Genomic DNA, 20,782 nt, shown 5'->3' on the forward strand with positions numbered 1-20,782 from the left:
TTAGCGCAGGCGATTTTTCATTTTAGCCAGGCGCAGAGCGAGGGAAGGCATTCGGGGAAGATTGGTTGCTGCGATTAGTCGCCAGGCGACTAAATCGCCCCAAATCGCCCAGTGTGTCCCAGCCCTTAAGCTGCTAAAAAATGTTGTCCCCTTTAAACAAAACAGGGATTGTTTGTCCATATATTACAATATATTTAAGCTGAACAACTACGTCAAAGTCATCCCATATCTGGCCAGTCCTACGCTCATCTGATCCATAAAGAATTCTATTGCTTCATTATACATTTTACACAAAGTTTTACCTGCAACTTACTTCCAAGGAACTGGCCACTGATTCTGTATAAACTATATAGCTTTAGGTGGGGGTGCAATGAGACCATGACCAAAACATTTATACCGACAAAGACAATGTCTCAATGTCCTTAATATATTGATAATGAGTTGAGTGCAGTTGAGTGCAGAGGACATTGCACTGTGTTATAAACACTTTACTTTAATAAATTCTTTAAAGGCAATAAATACTGCCGTATATTCATTTTGCGACAAACCCGTTTAATCTTAAATACCCAGTGGAGTAGTGGAGGACAGAGCCGACAACACCCCGAGGCGAGAGTGAAGACCTCGTGGAGGAGAACGCCGACTAGTGTAATTTGCGGGAAACATCGAAACACTGCCAGTTTTGAATACCGGACCGCGACCAGATCTAAACCCCAGCAAGTGTCACGCAGAGATCGATTCAATTGCGATCCAGGACCGCGATCCAGATAGCGGTCTATTAAGTCATTTTTACACGTACTCGAGGTAAGCGCATTACCATCTCTTAATTACCCTTCTGTTAGCTGTACTACACTATCCAGCATCCTTACTCAACAGGCAGACAAAACCTGACGAGACACGCTAGCCGCAAACCAACCCTAGATTGAAGGCACATGCGATCAGATTCCTTTTTGCCATATGAATATACCACGAATGTGAGTAGGTCCGACTATTCATTATCTGCCAAAGTGCACAGAGGATATTACGCCAGATAGGCTCTGTTTTTTCCTTCCTCTATAGGTATCCCCAGCGCACCTTTCATCCCCCCCTGTTTCTCTTCGAATTGTTTGTGGACGAGTGGATCCATAGATTGAAATTTGGTGCAGCTTCCTTTCCCACGTTCTGGACAGAGCGCAGTCTTCACCCCATTGACCAATTGACTTTCTTGTATTTGTCTGTGTGAATTCTGTGGTTAGAGCCTCATTGTGTCTCCACCTAATGGTATAAAATTTAGTGATGATGAGCACATTTTTCCCTTTTATCCTAGGGTTTAACTTTGAGTGCAGCAGGAAGGTTTCAGGTGGGACATCAACTAAGACCACCAACCTTAGGGTAAAGTCACACTGGGAGATTCGGGGAGATTAAGTCGTCCGGCGACTAATCGCCTCTTCTTTTGGGCGACTAATCTCCCCAAACTACTTCCCCCTGTCTTCTAACTGCTAGAATGAAAAATCGCCTGCGGCATGGCACTCGCAGTGCTTTATTTTCCGAAGTTGCCTCACAAGGAAACTTCAGGCAACTTCAGAAAACAAAGCGCTTTGAGTGACATGCCGCAGGCGATTTTTCATTCTAGCAGGGGGAAGTAGTTCGGGGAGATTAGTCGCCCAAAAGGAGAGGCGATTAGTCGCCAGGTGACTAAATCTCCCCGAATCTCCCAGTGTGACCTTACTGCAATGCCTCCAGCCCCTACATCTCAATGGACTGTGGTTCCCCGGTGCATATCATTTGTTCTTATTTATCTATTTTGACCAGAAGAGTTCGCTCACATTATCCATCGAGGATATTTTATCTTCAGCCGGAGGCATCAAACATACACTGAATAAACATCTCACAACAGATAACGTTATCAGCAGTTTACTCTCCATCTCCGCTCTAAGCGCCATTCCACCAATAAAGCCTTTTATTTATACTTCCCACTCTGCCGAGGGGACACTTAAGTCTTTTTTCATCCCTTTCCAATACAGCGAGCAGGTTCCAAACTTGGCCTGATTAGGTCCATGTGTTTCCTAGGTGATAAGCTTTGCATTTTATTGCACGAGACTTGTGAGAGAAAGGGAATGGAGATTAATCCTCCCCAGAGAGGCCCCTTGTCTTTGATCATTTTTCTACATTTAGATTCAATAAATAGTTTGTCCGTGTTTTTCTCCCACTGGGCATCCTGGCTCTGATCCCTACACTGAGGTCCAGCTGATGTTAAAAGACATTGTGGTACTTAACTCTCGATGTGACAGAGGGAAATACAAAAGATTTGCTTTGTTGTCACATTTCCAGGGATTTTCAGACTGTATTTACAGTCCAGCTTCTCCCCTGCCTCAGACCCTTTGCAACCCAACCAGTCACTTCTCCCACATATACACAAGTGTGTGTTGCAGAAAGTGGTGGCGATAAATGATTTGTGGTCCTAACTCCCGCCCATCAGTCTTTGTGCCACTGAGTACTGAGGAGGCTGTAAGTCCCCAGTGCTCTCTAGGGTCGGATGCCCCCCAAAAATGTTGCTGTGCTAGGCCCGGGCCTTTGTGGCCTCACCAGAAATCCAGGCCTGCCCACCCCCAGCGTTGCACCGTAGATACATGCTTCTTCTGCATATAGGGTTGCCACCTTTCATAAATCTTCTACCAGCTGGTGGTGGGGGCGGGAACAAAAGGGTCGGGCAGTGACAAAAAAGGGGCAGGTCTTGATGTAAAAGGGGGCGGTATCACATCACCCGTTAAAGCGATTCTGTCATCAGAAAACATGTTTTTTTTCAAAACACATCAGTTAATAGTGCTACTCCAGCAGAATTCTGCACTAAAATTCATTTCTCAAAAGAGCAAGCAGATTTTTTTATATTCAATTTTGAAATCTGACATGGGGCTAGACATTTTGTCAATTTCCCAGCTGCCCCTGGTCATGTGACTTGTGCCTGCACTTTAGGAGAGAAATGCTTTCTGGCAGGCTGCTGTTTTTTCTTCTCAATGTAACTGAATGTGTCTCAGTGAGACATGGGTTTTTACTATTGAGTGTTGTTCTTAGATCTACCAGGCAGATGTTATCTTGTGTTAGGGAGCTGTTATCTAGTTACCTTCCCATTGTTCTTTTGTTTGGCTGCTGGGAGAAAAAAGGGAGGGGGGTGATATCACTCCAACTTGCAGTACAGCAGTAAAGTGTGATTGAAGTTTATCAGAGCACAAGTCACATGACTTGGGGCAGCTGGGAAATTGACAATATGTCTAGCCCCATGTCAGATTTCAAAATTGAATATAAAAAAATCTGTTTGCTCTTTTGAGAAATGGATTTCAGTGCAGAATTCTGCTGGAGCAGCACTATTAACTGATTCATTAAAAAAAAAAATCCATGACAGTATCCCTTTAAGCTTCCCGCAGAATGGGGGCTGGTCAAGCAGGGGCGGATTCCATGGCCGCACAGTCCCGGCACCGGGTCTCACACGCGCATGCCCCCCTCCCCCACCGCAAAAAGTTACTGGGAGCAACATCTCCTCAGTGCGTGTGTAAGCGCGCTGTCAAGCACCGGAGCACTGGGGAACTTTGAGTCCCCAGTGCTCCTTAGTGATGCGGCTGGGCGGCATGCCGCCCCCAAAATGTTGCCACCCTAGGCCTGGGCCTATGTCGCCATGCCACAAATCCGAGGAGGAGAATTCAACCCATTACATGGAAAACCCTACCCTCCTACCCTACGTAGACCCCCCTCCCTCCTTCCCCCAGCCTACCTGGTACCTGGGGCTAATGCCCCTAACTTTTTACTTACCCCACGGTGCAGATGCTGTCCTCGGAGTTCACGGCCTCCATCTTCTTTTCTTCATTAACCTTCGAAAGCAGATGTTTTTTCGGCGCATGTGCAGTTGGAGTAATATTCTGGTCCCGAACAAATGCGCATGTGCCGAAAGTCACGATTACGGAAATTGTCCTGAATTTTGGGTTCATGCATAGTTGTTCACGACTGAAATACTACTCCAACTGCACATGTGCTGAAAATGATGGTCTGCTTCTGAAGTTTAACGAAGAAAAAAAGAATCTACACCAAGGGGTAAGTTACAAGTTAGGGGCATTTGCCACAGGTACCAGATAGGCTGGGGGGAGGGGGTGTCTATGTAGGGTAGGGGGTAGCGGTTTTTCATGTTATGAGTTGAATTCTCCTTTAAGGCTATTACAAATTTACTGGCAAAATTCGTAATACCAGCCCGGTCTTGGCAGGTGTTTTACCGACTGGGCCGGTAAAATACCAGGTGGCAACCCTATCTGCATACTCCTAGTTTTGGCCCTGCAAGGCATGGCTTACAACTTACACCAAGTCACCTCCCTTTATATACATGATATAGAGCTTTGTTGAAAGATAGGGAGATATTGGGGTCACACCAACCCAACAACAGTATTACACAGCCCCCAGTTACATGCCTCCCAACATTTTGGAAATAGTAAGAGGGACAAAAAGATTTGTTATGCAGAGCATAGTGAACATTTTTGCCACACCCATTTTGTGGCCACACCCCCTAATTACCATGTTCATTTTACAAAATTTGTCATGTTATGAAAGTTTGAGCACATTTCTGTGGTTTTCTATGTGTTATTACAGTTTTGCTAATGAAGGTAAATTGCCATTTAAACTGCAAGTCACAGTTTCCCCAAGAGACCGGATTATCTTAAATTGTTACAAATGTATGTAAGTGCACCTGCCACATATTCTGGGCTCTCTGCCAAAAACCAATTGCGTTTTAGAAACTTTGCTTCTTTTTCTGGCTGTTCAGTGCAGGAGATCAAAGAGAAAGTTGGAACATTTCAGTTACAATTAGGACTGTGGGTGGAGCTGTCAAAATCGGGATTGTCCCGGGAGTTGGGAGGTATGCAGGTGTTACAGTGACTAATACATCAGGGAAGCCTTTGGTTTCCAGTTATTGTTGGGATGGTGGAGCCCACTGAACCCTTGGAGTGGAAATGTTTATAGCCTCTAATTCACCCAAGTGCCTCATGGACGCCTCTGCTAACTTTTAATAAGTAAATATACAGCCTCTTTACATTTCCTTTAAATATTTTTTTTGAAAGAAGGCTTGTTTTTTCAGTTAAATAAAACAGGAGTAGGGAGTGGGTGGAGTTGGGGTGGGGAGTGGGTGGAGTTGGGGTGGGGAGTGGGTGGAGTTGGAGTGGGGAGTGGGAGGAGTTGGGCTGGGAGTGGGAGGAGTTAGGGTGGGGAGTGGTAGGAGGTGGAACTGGAAGTGGGCATAGTCAGGAAGTGGGTGGGAGAATAGGGATTGGAGTGAGCTGTGCTCCTCTGAAGATTGTTTGCAGGGGGGCCCGGCACACAATATTGAGCACCCCATCTTCACAAAAGTGTTACCCAAATATTATCAGAGAAAATGTCAGCTTTGATGTACAGAATGGTGTTCGCTACCCCTCCCCCGGGGTAATATTTCCAACAGAAGAACAAGTTTCTCACTTGTGATATTTATACTCTCGACATTTCGCTGTTGCTAAAATGTGCCAGATTGTGAATCAGAGTCCCCACTTACTCATCGTTTTGTAGGTGACAATCTGCTTAAAGGGTATTAGCAAACTTAACCCATTGCTGCCCGTAGCCTGTTAGTAGGGAGATGTTGCCCCATTCCTTTGTATCAAGTATTGCTCAAGTCTCTTGGTTCTGCAGATTTGCTGTAAATAAATTCTCATTATTCATAATTCCTTTAAAAACCTATAGCGAAAGGTTGTGTGACGGCCCATGTAGCTCCTTGCCCCTCTGTACTCAAACGCAACCCCTATCAGCGTCGGACTGGGTGGAGCCCACAGGCCCAGATCAGCAGATTTGACCTGGAGCAGTGGCCCTGTGGAGGTAGCGGGTGGCCCTTGGGGGGTTGCAGGCTCCTGATGTGGCTGACAGTCCAACGCTGACCCCTATAATCCTCAATTAGGTGCAAGTCTGACTTTCCTGCATATTTTCAGAGATGAAATGTTAGATCCCTATAGACCTCCGCTTCCTCCAGCCAGTCCAAATACCAGCCCTATAGCCGTTACAGCATTACCATCCAACTAACATTTAGAATGTTGGAGATGGAGGAGACCTAAGCATGGGTGCCATTAGAATTGAAGTCGGGAGCAGTTCTGATAAGTGGACCCCAAAGGGTCCAAAAGTAAATCTTAATAAGGATCTGCACCCTCAAAAATTATTTAAAAGTATATACTCTCAGGTGGGTCCTCGCATTACTTTTCTATTTTTTAGTGGTTTCTGAAATATAAGCAGATTTGGACAGTTTTATACTTTTAACTGTATAGCTTTCTTTAAAGGTCCAGAGTATCAGTCAAATTTATTAACCTCCGAAAATTTGCCAGTGACGACTTCACTCACAGTGCATTCACTACACTTTGCCAGGCGTAGATTCGCCAGGACAAGATTATTCACTAAAATCCCAAGTTGCGTGCAGAGCCCCGAACGCTGGCGAAGTAGTGCTAGCGTTGGCTAATTTGCATACGGCGGGAAGTTAAAGTTGAATGGACGTATATGTTGCAGCAAATACATTACACTACACAAGCCCGGGAAACCTTAATAAAATAAATAAAGTTATTATATTGCCCTACACAAGAGCCCAGTGTATAGTTTATGTGCCATATGTTAGGAAATGTAGGGGGGAAGCCCGGTTACCCAAAAAATATTTACGCTCTTGTGCAGCCTATCACCCTGAAAAAAGGAAAAAAAAGACGCCAGCGTTTTTTGAGGAACTCCTATCTACTCTATTACACTTCGCCTGGTCTGAGGTGGCGAAGGCAAGTCTGGCACAAGAGGTAACGTTCAGTAAAATCCGTATCTTAGTGAATTTGCATAGTTTGCGTGTCCATTCGCCAGGCGTAAGGGAGCAAATTACCGCTAGAGTCTATCGAAGTTATTCCAGGGACCGTAAGTAAATCGGCAAAGTACCGAAATGACGTCATGCTGGTGAATTTTCGCCAGCATTAGTCACTTCGCCCTTTAGAAAATGTGTCCCTGTATCTGCACTTTCTATGCGCACTCTGTATTCAGTTAACCCTTGGGTTGCTGACCCTCAGCTGAGCCAGGTATTAACAGAGTAAAACCGCAAATACAGTAACTCAGATACTTTTTTTTAGGGAGGTTTAGATCAACTTAAATGATGGGGCTCTTAAAGGACAAGGAAAGCCCATTTTTAGTAAGTGGATCATTTAAATAGTTGCATTACCCTCTCTCAGATGGCAATAATTTCTCCCTGGTTATCTCTTCATTAGAAGACCGAGGGCGACATTTTCAACCGGATCACGCCACCATGCGTGTTCTTTCCATGCATCTGCGCATCTGTGAGGAGGGCGGGCATAGCAGTGCTGGTTCTTCAGATGCAGTCAGCTCCAGGGGACGAAAGTGCATTCGCGAGACATCGGATTTGTGCATGCAGCCAAACCAAAGAATAAGTATTGCGCATGCGCGACAGTCTTGGTCATGAGACCAGTGCAATGCATTTTGGGTAATGTTACTGCTATACTTTGCGGTTTTTGAAAATAATCGACTAAGGATCTTTTAAAAGGAGCCGTGCTTCAGCTAACTGACTCTGCAATCAGGTATTGCCTACACCCCTTATTGTGAGTGGCCTTTCCTTGTCCTCTAAAGAGGCTTTAGAGAGTTGAGGTGGACATTTTTAGAGTAGCGATGGAGTAATCACTGGTTGCTAGGGACAGGGATCCTTGCAACCAGAAAGCTGAATGATTTGAGGTTCTAATTTTTAGGGATGCACCAAATCCAGGATTGGGTTCAGGATTCGGCCAGAAATTTTGCCTTTTCTTAGCAGGATTCGGATTCAGCTGAATCCTTCTGACCAGCTGAACCAAATACGAATCCTACTTTGCATATTCATTTGCATATACAAATTAGGGGCGGTAGGAAAATCATGTGACTTTTTGTCAGAAAAACATACAAATGCTCTGCAAGGCTACACATATATTGTTGATGCTATTTTTTTATTATTCATCTTTCTATTTAGACTCTCTCCTATTAGTGATGTGCGGGCCAACCCGATACTAGTGGGACCTGTCGTTTTACCCGCGGGTTGGGCAGGTTCGGGCCGACCTCACTTCCCCATTTGAGGGTCGGGTTGAGTTCTCCTGTCTGCTCTCCCCGCCTGTGACCTTAGACTGCCTGCATCCGCCTCCTAGTTTTATAGTCACACACCTGTCTGCCCTGCCCCTTTTGTGATGTCATTGGTGGGGTGGGGCAGCGCCAGATCTATAAAAGGAAGTCGAAAGTTTGTGTGGGTGGGTGCGGATTGGGCGCTGGTTAGGGTCCACCCATTTAAATGCAAAGTGAAACACAACATTAACACGTTTTTGGACTATCCTGGCCAATGGGGTTAATCACCAGCTAGTATACTAGAGCATGGGTTACACTGGACTCTAACGCTTAAGGCAGGGCCAAAGTGGAAGAAATGAAAGTGCGGTGGAGCGCAACTGCGACTCCCACAGGCTACTGTGCTTTAACCAATAAAGAAATGGGCGCCAGGAGGTTCTTGCAGACAAACAGAAAAAAATAACTTTATTTGTCAGAGACAAATGATCCACAGGCTACTTACATCAGTAAAGAGGCATTTGCAGAATATATAGGCACACAGCTCAGATGGTATATCAGAGGCAGATGCAGGTGCGTTCCCTGAGGATGTAGTCAATGCAGTACAGCACCTCCAGGCAGAAATACCTCATACGGTCTGGATCTCACCCAGTGGAGGGGTCAGGGAGGAGAAACTAAAGCCTGACACCCTATCCATTGTGTCCCTTCACTGTAGGCAAATCTTAAAGACTGGGAAGCTACTCCCTGTTACACCTCCTTGATGGAGCACAAAGCTGCTCTTTCTCTCTTCCCTCACCGTCTTACTCGCCTAGAGAGTCTATAACAATTATATTCCTGACACTCACTAGCCTCATTCACGGGGTCCCTGTTCCCCGACTTCCACACTAGAGATTCAGGTCCTTCTAGGGCACACTGGCTTTACTGGGCCTTGGTGCACACAGGCTCCCTGGAAACATCCGGATGGATCAGCAACCAGAAACCAAAGAGGAAGATCAGAGTTGCCAGGTTTAATTTTTAAAACCAGCCAAAGTTGGCTACAAAACCAGCCCAAAACTAGCCAAGAGGCACTTCAAAAGTAGCCCAAAATAGCACAATATGTGCAATGAAAAAAAGGTCTAAAAATAAATGAATATATGTGAAAATATGCCTTTTTCAAATTTTGACTGTTTCACAAAATTTTCACGAAGCAAAATGGGACAGATTAGCCCATCACCAGGGGCGTAACTACAGAGGGGGGCCCAGGAGGTATAGGGGCCCCATAAGGCTCTAATACACATACAATTTCAATAAAACAGCTCAACCTCTTGAGATTTTGGTGGCCAGCAGATTTTTGCCACAAGATCGTTTGAAATTGAGAAAAGTCACTGGAAAATGCGAGATTGCTTAAGAGTGACGGGACACTGGGGTACAGAGCCCAAAATCTGGTAACTCCCGACTTCTACACAAGTCAGTCCCATTGCATGCTGGGCATTGTATTCATACATTAAACTTCAAAAACTACATTACCCAACATGCATTGGGAGACGCAGGCTTGGCACATTAGGGAAAAAAAAACAACTTTGGCTGGTTTCCAAAGTACAAACCAACCAAAGGCCCAAAAACTAGCCAAAATCCATATCTTGGCTAGTTTGTACTTTCAAAACCAGCCTGGGCTTTAAATTAGTAGCCCAATTTGGCTGGAAAACCACCAATCTGGCAACCCTGAGGAAGATCCACCCCTTCTCACTCACTGTACCAAAGTGTGACAGGAAGTGGTCACAACACCTCTTGACCAATAACTGGGATATATAAATTACAACTAGCTACATGGGCATCTAGGGCACCTTAACCCTATGGGTCCCTACACAACTTTAGCTATCAAAGGGCCTTATAGTTATATAGTTAATTTGTGTTGAAAAAAGACAAAAGTCCATCAAGTGCAGCCCTTCCCATTGACCCGCAGTGCATTCAGGAACAGCTGGAGGGCCACAGTTAAGCAAGTGCAGAAAAGTACATTGTTATACGTTCCCTATCAGCTGTATTTATAGCCTGACATATGTAAATGAGGTCATGTGACTCGTCCGGACATCCGCTGAATCAGTTACCTGCAACAAATTCAAATGATTGTAATTACAGAGAATGGGGAGAGTTGCGAGCGCAATCACTGGGAGCAGCTGCGTCTCATTTCCCATCTGTATGTGAATCAAACACAAGTAGCGCATTCTACTGAGCCCCGCTGTATAAATACTCTCAACTCCCTGCGACCTTTCCCTACTGCCGCCACCCCGCCTGCCAGCAACATATTCATTTGTTCGGGTTGAAATACATGTCGTCTAGATCAATTTAACAACAGCAGTAAATGCAATGGGACATTCAATGTGTTGTTTGCTGGAACTATTCTATTACATTAGCAACTGCCAAAATGTATTGAAATGGTTCATAAGGCGTTCTCTCTGTATAAACATGTTTGTTAACTCACACACAGTACCCCCTGCTGTAAATGATAAGGATATTAGAAGTCACTGAGGGGTTGTTCTGTGACCATATAAAGGCACAAGGCTGCAGACTGAGTTATACAGGGAACTCTGAGTATCACTCATGTATTATAAGGGATAATGTACCCCCTACTGTAAATGATAAGGATATTAGAAGTCACTGAGGGGTTCTGTGACCATATAAAGACACAAGGATGCAGGCTGAGTTATACAGGGAACTCTGAGTATCACTCATGTATTATAAGGGATAATGTACCCCCTACTGTAAATGATAAGGATATTAGAAGTCACTGAGGGGTTGTTCTGTGACCATATAAAGGCACAAGGCTGCAGGCTGAGTTATACAGGGAACTCTGAGTATCACTCATGTATTATAAGGGATAATGTACCCCCTACTGTAAGTGATAAGGATATTAGAAGTCACTGAGGGGTTGTTCTGTGACCACATAAAGGCACAAGGCTGCAGGCTGAGTTATACAGGGAACTCTGAGTAACACTCATGTATTATAAGGTATAATGTACCCCCTACTGTAAATGATAAGGATATTAGAAGTCACTGAGGGGTTGTTCTGTGACCATATAAAGGCACAAGGCTGCAGGCTGAGTTATACAGGGAACTCTGAGTATCACTCATGTATTATAAGGGATAATGTACCCCCTACTGTAAATGATAAGGATATTAGAAGTCACTGAGGGGTTGTTCTGTGACCATATAAAGGCACAAGGCTGCAGGCTGAGTTATACAGGGAACTCTGAGTATCACTCATGTATTATAAGGGATAATGTACCCCCTACTGTAAATGATAAGGATATAAGAAGTCACTGAGGGGTTGTTCTGTGACCATATAAAGGCACAAGGCTGCAGGCTGAGTTATACAGGGAACTCTGAGTATCACTCATGTATTATAAGGGATAATGTACCCCCTACTGTAAATGATAAGGATATTAGAAGTCACTGAGGGGTTGTTCTGTGACCATATAAAGACACAAGGCTGCAGGCTGAGTTATACAGGGAACTCTGAGGGTCACTGAAAATGACATTGTTCTGATTAAAGTGTAAATACAAATATAGCTTACTGGTTATCATTGGTTTGTGTAGAAACAAGAGACACTCTTTGGAGATCCCAGATCTACATTATATCTAATTGGGTGCTGTGACTCATCCTATTACTTTATACTACACAGATCTGACAAGTGTGTCACTTCGAGTCTTTAGACAGAGGATGGTAGAAACCCATGTGCTTTGCTTTTCACTGATCTGCAAACATGTGCTATGTACAGATATAAGACAATGGAGTGTATACAGTATGTTGATGAAAGCAAATGCCAAGAGAAGCTCACTGCCCAGTGGAATTAAAGGCAGATGATACATGAAATGTAGTGATTTCTTTCTGTAGACTCGGCCTCCAAAACCCAAGACTAATCAAGGTGTCACCAGTACAAAGAGGCTGCATAACATCCGTTACCTTTTCCTATAAAGTCTAATATTTGATTTGCTTTTCCTCTTTTTAATTTAATGTAATTTTGTTATTTTAAAAAAATTTAATTTTTTTTAGAGAATTCATATTTCCCTACTACTGTATGTAAGGGGATTCTCTGCGAATATGAAGCTTGTGTGCCAAATTGGAGCCCTGAAGCCACAATGATTATTGTTTCTTCCATGTGCAAGCGTGGCCATTGGGAATCCAATACGGTGGCCTGTTATTGCCCGAGTACATGAAGATTTAAGCAAAGAGTTTTACTTGTGATGACAAGAAAGGAAATATTTTGAGATTTAAAACGGTTGATGTTAGTATTTTCTAGGAATGCACCGAATCCAATATTTGGGATTCGGCCGAATCCTTGCTGAAAGATTTGGGCGAATACTGAATTGATTTCGAACCCTAATTTGCATATGCAAATATATAAAGGAAATATTACTTCCTTGTTTTGTGACAAAAAGTCAAGTGATTTCCCTCCCCTAATTTACATTTTCAAATTTGGATTCAGATTCAGTTTCAGCCAGGCACAAGGATTCAGCTGAATCCGAATCCTGCTGGAAAAGATCGGATCCTGGATTTGGCATCCCTAGTATTTTTGCTAGGCATGCACTGAATCCACTATTTTGGATTCGGCTGAACCCCCAAATCCTTTGCAAATGATTTGGCCGAAAACCGAACTGAATCTGAATCCTAATTTGCATATGCAAATTTACATATGCAAATTAGGGGTGGAAAGGGGAAACATTTTTTACTTCCTTGTTTTGTGCCAAAAAGTCACGTGATTTCCCTCCCTGCCCCTAATTTGCATATGCAAATTAGGAATTGGATTTGGTTCAGCTGGGCTGAAGCCGAATCCTTCTGAAAAAGACCAAATCCTGGCCGAACCCCGAACCGAATCCTAGATTAGGTGCATCCCTAATTTTTGCATTGTGTAACAAACAGTTCAGCCACTCATGTTGGAATCAGTTTGACAGATGTAGGAAATCAGTCTGGAAAACCAAAAACATGAGTGAACTGTTTGCAGTGGGAGAAATCATACAGATGGAGGCTCTTAATTGACTTACTAAATGGTGATAATTTAATGCAAATGGCTGAAGATTGCTGAACTGTTTGTGCTTATCTTCAAAGAGTTCAACCTATTTCAATACCTTGGGAATTCAGCAATATCCTGGAAAACCTTTTTTGAATAACCAAAGCTCCCCCTGTAGGAACTGCATGAATCAGTCTATAGCTAAAAATGGAAAGAAGAAACTAATAAAAGACCAGGGGAATAATGTACTAACACTTGCTAGATTGTGCCAGTGTGGAAATACAAGGTAATCAAGTAAAGCAAAAACGCACTTGAATCCACCGCTATGTCTGTTTCTGGAGGGTGATGGGGGGCCCGGCTGCATGACCTGCACAGCCATCAGGTGATCCCACTGGTGTCTAATAAAAGGGCAGCCAAGTTTGGGAGTTTTACTTTGAAAGCAGCAAGTAAGTTGCAGGTAAAACTTAGTCCCTTTGTAAAATGTATAATGAAGCAATAGAGTTTTGGGTGACATTATGTTGAGGAGCTATGTTCTCCTAGTGACTACACTGAGATACATTACATAAAAAGCATCAATGAACTGTTAATTCTGAACCTCATTTACCTTTCAAAAAGTTGCTTTGAAGTTGAAGGCACCTCCATCTCTCTCTCTCTCTCTGCTTATCTCTACGGTCTCACAAGGATGACCTTTTGAGACATAGAGTGATACTGGTATGATACAAACCTCATTCCACCATCCAAGTCATGAAGTTTTACCAAGCTGTTTGCTTATATCTGACAACACACACTAGAGCAATTGCCTAAATTACAGGAACATCTCACCAGTGATGGGTGAATTTGTCGCGTTTCGTTTTGGCGTAAAATTTTCGAAATTCCCACAAAATTTACGAAACTGTGGAAAAATGTGCGCCAGATTTGACGCTTGCATTGTTTTTGACAACAGCGTTAAAGTCAATGGACGTCCGAATAATGTTGACGTGTGGTGGTTTTGATGCAAGCGACTATTCCGACGCGCTTCCGATTTTTTTTCATGTAATCGAATTTTCGCCATCGAATTTTTCGATGCAGTTTTGCAAAAGCGGAAATTCGGCACGAATTTGTGTCTGGCGAATTTATTTGCCCAGCACTACATCTCACCTGTCCAGCTGAAGTTCTTAAACCTCTTAAACCCCAAGTCAACTCCTTGCACTTCTTCCATGACAACAGGTGCAACTACTTTATCATATAGTCTATCTGTGAATTTGTCATACGTTTGACTTCCCCTTGCAGGATTTATCTTCCACCCATTTTAGTGCTTTGCTTCATTAAATGGGTGGTTCATTGTTAAGTTAACTTTAAGTATTTTAAAGAATGGCTAAGCAACTTTTCCATTGGCCTTCATTTTTTCTTTTTGATAGTTTTTGAATTTTCACTGACCCCATCTAAAAACAAATGCTCTGTAAAGCAACACATCTATTGTTATTGGTACTTTTTATTCCTCATCTATCTATTCAGGCCTCTCCTAATTATATTCCAAACAATGCATGGTTGCTAGGGTAATGCGAGTGCTAGCAACCACATGGCTAAAATTGCAGACAGGAGAGTTGCTGAACAAAAAAAGCGAAGTAACTCAAAAAACACAAATAATAAAAAATAATAAAAACCAATAACAATAAATTCACTGTCTTTAACAGTATTTGATTTTAGATGGCTCAGAGACCCCCCATCTGAAAATTGAAAAGAGTCAGAAGAAGGCAAATAATTACAAAAGCTATAAAAAAAATTATTAATGAAGACCAAATGAAAAGTTGCTTAAATTTGTCCACTCTGTAACTTAAGGTGAACCACCCAATTAACACATTAAGTCAGGGCCTTAATTTAGGGTGAGGTTTCATGTCACACTCAGACTCATTTATCAACACTGGGCAAAGTTGCCCATGGGCAACCACATAGCAACCAATCAGTGATTAGCTTTTGAAAGCCAGCTGCAAGTAGAACAATGAATACAACAATCTGATTGGTTACCACAGGTTACTGCCCAAGGTCAAATTTGCCCAGTGTTGATAAATGACCCCCACTATGTGACCAACTGAAATCAGACCCCTGGACTATTTTCAACCCACCCTAATTACTTTTATTATCTCTACAAGGGGGGCAGTTTATGGGAGTGTAAAGTCCTTTCTCTCTCAATCTCTTAGGGCAGAGACACCTGGTCAGATTCGGGGAGATTAGTAGCCTGGCGACAAATCTCCTCTTCTTTGGGGCAACTAATTTTCCCGAACTGCCTTCCCCTGCCTTCCCGCCAGCTAGAAAGAAAATTGTTGGCAGGATAACACTAGGAGCGCTTCGTTTTCCGAAGCCAACGGGAAGGCTTTTCAGGGAGATTGGCCACCGGAAGAAGAGGAAATTTGTTGCCAGACGACTAAATCTCCCCGTAACTTAGCGTGTGCCCTGACCCTTAGCAGTAAAGATGTGTCTCCAAAGATGCCCCAGTAGCTCCCCATCTTCTTTTCTGCTGATTCACTGCACATGCTCTGTGCTGCTGTCACTTACTGAGCTTAGGGAGCCACTCACAATATACAGTACACATAGAATAGAAATGTCACAATATAAGGCTGATTAGTAATTAATACAGATAATTACTACATGGCAGCACAGAAACCAGTGCAATTAGCATCAGAATTGAATAATCAGCAAACCTGTAGCATCAGCTTATATTACAGCCAGGGAAGCTCATTTTCTGCTGGATAATTAGTGACGAGCCCTAAGCTTAGCTTCTCAACAGCCAATCAGAGCCCACTGAGCATGTGAGTGTCACAGACACTTTCCAAGATGGTGACCCCCTGTGACAAGTTTGAAGTCCTGGATCATTGCTGCTATTGACAAGCTCAAACTTTAGCCTCGTGCAATAAGTTCACTATATAAAATATGCCATTTTTAACTATATTAATTTTTAGGGTTCAGTTCTCCTTATATTCCCTGCACTGCTGCTACTGACTGCAAGTACCATTAAAAAACGCAGCTCTCTTCCAGTTACAATTATATTTGCATTTTCCTTTCACAGGTCTGTTTATCCAGAACACGCAAGGCATTGTGGGAATTGCAGTCTTGGCAGGAGAGCTGACTACGGCTGCTTTGTACATGGAACACAATGGCACATGTCAGGACCAGCGGTGATGTGAATAACTGGAAAAGGTGCAATGAATGTATACTGGAAAGTGATTTAGAATTAAATTGTGTTTCATTTGGCAAAAAATATATTTTTTTATTATTAGGAGGAATTCCGGGTACAGTAAGAAAAGTGTCAATATGAAAAATTCAGATAATAAAAGCCTAAGAGGCAATGCTCGCTGTATGTACAGTAACAACACGTTCCATTAATGCCACATGACATACCCAGAGCTCTCAGTTCAGCGGTGTAAGCGCGTCCCTCAGCCCTACTGGAAAACCGTGTCATCTGACCTAAAGATATCGTCACGGCCAGCGATCAGACAAATAAACAGTGACATTGTTCAGCCAAATTTCTGTTCTCGTTTCCTCGTTTCTGTTTTGTTTTAATGCAGGGGAGATGTATCATAGTAGAGGCTTTCATAATTTCTGGGGGTGGGTGGTCCATCCATCACCTGGTTACCCCCACTTCACTCATAACAAGGTTCTGGTCATATGGAAACACATTCATAATTGTTGTTATTGTAGCCAAAACAGTATAATTGCCCCTCAAGAAAATTCAGGCTGAGCCTCCTTCCCTCACTGTATTGATGCCCTAGAGAGGGCAGTCCAATGATTTAGAAACCCCTGCTTTGCCGTTAACCCTCTTTATTGAAACTGCCAGTTTATCAACCCTCGTTAGTAGCACTACACCAGGATGTGTAAACCCACAGTGCTTAATTTCTACTAACCACTTGCATTCATTCAACGGAACAGCCACAAATCCAGAGATGAAATCTTTGCACACCCAAAGCTGCCATGAATGGCAAATCCTGGCTTTTTAACAGCCTCCTCCTATTGGTCGGTAGCATCTGACAGCTGGAAAGCAGCAACTTGAATCCCTTTGATTACACCGAGCTGCTGCACACGTCCGATTGTACACATGCAATTAAATTCTACAATGCAATTGAACTTATTGGCTGCTCCAGTTCTCTCCCATTTCACCACCAATACCTACAAAACTGCCATTTACCCAAGTGCCATCTTCTGAGGAACTATAATTTTACTACAGGCATGAGGTCCGTTATTTGGAAACCTGTTATCCAGAAAGCTCAGCTTGGTTAAAATGATTTCCTTGTTTTCTGTAGTAATAAAACAGTACCTTGTACTTGACCCCAAGTATGTTATAATTAATCCTTATTGGAGACAGAGCAATCCTATTGAGTTTAATTAATGTATAAATGCTTTTTTAATGGATTAAAAGAATGGACACCTAAAGTAAAGAAAGACTCCTTAACTAGAAAACCCCAGGTTCTGAGCAATATGGATAATAGGTCTCATGTCTGTACTGGCTAGTGATCAGAAGTATGGTTTATTTAATTCATATTTTTACACTTTTGGTTTTATTTTCCCAAAAGCTTTTGCTGGGAGCTATGATACACAAGTTCTTGAGGGCATCAACACTAGCATGCTTCATTAGTCATCTCTGCAGGTTCATATTATTGCTACCCCCCAGCAAACTATATTTCTTTACCCTATCCATGACCCATAATCTCCCTGAAGGGGCAGTGGTGGGGCCCATGGATGATCCCCACCTACACCCCTATCGCTTGGGTTTAATTACTGTTAATGTGTTTTTATTTTGAGTGGCCCATGTCAAGATGTGGTGCAGGAGCTGGTCATTTGTCTTTGGTGGTCCCTTGTTCAGTTGTGGAGATTTGACTCTCCAGATATTGGACAACTAGTAACCAGATTGTTTCTCTGCCACCACAAAAGGAGGGAAGACACTGAAAGTTCTAGTTCTACATCTGCATTCCTAGAGGTTGTCTATCTCTGCCCTGAGTTGTCATGGCATCTCAGCTGCCGCCAGTCTCTGCTGCTAGAGAAGAAGCTCACCCCATGTGATGGACATTAGTCTATTCAACCGATTCTACAAAACAGCTTTATTTACATTCTATTCTCCAGTCGCCCTTCACACCTCCCGGGCATCTGCTGAGATCCAACTTAACACATCTGCACAATGGCAAGTTATTGTCATGTTTAACAACCTGGTGTGAGTCATTGACACTTTGAGAGAGTGTCAAGCTGAGAGCAGCGCTCAACAAGGCATGTCGAATTCTATATACAGCCCAAACGAATGCCAGTTCTGATGCCCTCATTCATGGTAAACATCCATCTGTTAAACACATAGACACCCACATGGCTGCATACAATATCCAAACAACAAAATACACTGTATACATCACATTAATATACACCTAGAGATGGGGGTAAGAGTGTAACCAGCTCACCAGACACCATCCTACATACAAAACACTGTTAGGATAGGCAACAATGGGCATGGAAGGGTGGCATTGGGTCAAAAAAAGATTATTTTAGTCTTAAACTTACCCATTCCAGGGCTCGGAGAAAAGCTAGCGGTTCCTTTAGTATCCGAAAAGAGCCAGATGATACAATCTTTAGAAATGAAACAATATATTCAGCACAATAGAAGAGTTTTCTGTGTATATGTATATAAAAAATAATCCATAAAGAACAGTGCACCGGCAAAATACTCTTTGACTTACCTGATTAAAAAGATCCATTAGGTCCCTATGATGATTATTTTTTTTTTCAAAATTTTCCACTACAAGCCACAACCAGGGGCTTCAACAAAACACACGAGATGACAGAAGCTCATGGAACACTTTATTTTTATTCTAACATAGCGAGCAACACAGCGAGGTTGGACGTAGAGTGGTGGAGCTGAGGCTTCCCTCTGGGTCCTAACGAGAGCCATGTTTAGAGAAAAGCCTCAGAATTTGCTTCTGGCTCTTGCCAAGGGTGTCTTTGCCGACATTCACGGAGAGGCTTATAGGACGTGAGAAATAATGAACAAACACTGAAAAAAAGGTCATAGCTTTATTGGGCTACTGAATAATCATTAAAATAAAACAACTTTTGAGTACAATACATGTTAGGATTTAAAGGAGAAGGAAAGCTACGGAGGCATTTTATTGCCAATAGATTAGCTGCAATAGTGCAAGCTAGAATGCTATATTTATTCTGTAGAATGTTTTACTATACCTGTGTAAAAAGCTCTAGAAACTCTCTGTTTGTTTAGGATAGGAGCTGCAGTATTAACATGGTGTGACATCACTTCCTGCCTGAGTCTCTCCCTGCTCTGGGCTCAGATTACAGTAGAGAAGGGAGGGGTGGGGGGAGAGGAGCAAACTGAGCATGCTCTTGCCCAGGGCAATGAGGTTTAAGCTGAAGGCAGGAAGTCTGATACAGAAGCCCATGAGTACACAATAGAAGGAAAGAAATGCTGTGTTTCTTTTGACAGAAGACTCAGAGCAGCACCATTTTGAGGGTTTACTGGTATATTTAGGTGTACCTTTCTGATAAGGCTTACTTAGTTTTAACCTTTCCTTCTCCTTTAAAGAAGGAATGGTCTAACAAGGTCCAGCTTGTTTTGGTTGATCTATAACTCTTGGATGAAGGCTGACATGGGCTTCTGGGGATTGTAATTGAATAACAACATAAGTTTAAATGACTCCTAAGTAGAGAAATGCATCAACAGTTCCCCAAATCCATAACAAGGGTGGATATTTAGTCCCAGCTGTCAACCCAGGCGGCAGCTGGAACCTCCTTCAGATGGGTTCTTTGTGTGACTCCTTCAGTTGTTAAGACTTATTGTTCTTCACTTGTTCTTTGGACCTTTTCCCTTCTGCATTAATATAGAACCACTGGCTTTTCTGCATCACTACACCTCTTTGAATACATTCTAAGAAAGTCTATCTCAGCCCAAACAATAATTCTTATCTCCCTTCTTCACCTAGGAAGTTCTGCTAATGGTTTGTCTTTTTCCAGTTCTCCCCCCTTTGCCGACAGTCACCTTCATAAAGTCTGGCTTATCCGAGGCTGGTCTCCAGCCGCCACATGCTGCTCTTTTCAATATCCAGATCAACCGATGATTTCATAGTGTGAAAGAGGCACTTGATGAAAGCCAAGCCGGTCCCATTTCTGTGTGCTTATGAAAGGGAAAGAGATTCTGTAGAAGCAATAAAAGGAAGTCATTCAGTTCTTAATCTCATGTAACCCCTCAGCAGTGGATTACAGGATGGTTATTCTATGTGAAATGCTTTAAGCTTGGCCATTCATCTAGATTTTGCTAATGAGTTAAGCTGGAGGCTGATGTGACACCACTTGAAGATGGCAGTTGGACCTCTCTGCCGTAAATGGATACTTTTTAAGTGACGATTAGTTTTATTCTACATTAAACATATATAAAAAAGGTATAGCTATAAATGAATCTGATAAAATAACTTTATTTCTCTTGTTTGGAAGGGGTGGGCATAATTTTATGGAAGACAATCCTGTGATGACATCGGATTGTTGGCGGGTTCAGGGTGTATCTGCAGATGGGAAGAGCAGCCACAGCTCCTGCCGCTCTGATCAGTGACTGTCACTCAAATGAGCAAACTACGGCCATACCATGTATGACCCCTCATATGGATATGTCCATTTGGCCTGTGTGCACATAGGTTATAGTGATAAAGAACAGTGGCTGTCAAAGTTTTTCAATTCAAATATGTGTCCCAATGGGC

General features: G+C 42.9%; 1 protein-coding gene across 1 annotated transcript in view; it reads right to left on the reverse strand.

The window, feature by feature from the left end:
• Positions 1–18,884, reverse strand: part of LOC121393379 (synaptoporin-like) — a 140,550-nt gene extending 121,666 nt beyond the window's left edge. Inside the window, exons 1-2 of the mRNA XM_041561793.1 lie at positions 18,761–18,884; positions 18,585–18,650 (exon numbers count right to left, since the gene is read on the reverse strand). Coding sequence (XP_041417727.1) covers positions 18,585–18,650; positions 18,761–18,778 — 84 coding nt within the window. The 5' untranslated portion in view covers positions 18,779–18,884. The remainder of the gene's footprint in view (positions 1–18,584; positions 18,651–18,760) is intronic.
• Positions 18,885–20,782: the final 1,898 nt, after the last annotated feature.

Source organism: Xenopus laevis, chromosome 4S (assembly GCF_017654675.1).
Source record: "Xenopus laevis strain J_2021 chromosome 4S, Xenopus_laevis_v10.1, whole genome shotgun sequence".
NCBI lineage: Eukaryota > Metazoa > Chordata > Amphibia > Anura > Pipidae > Xenopus > Xenopus laevis.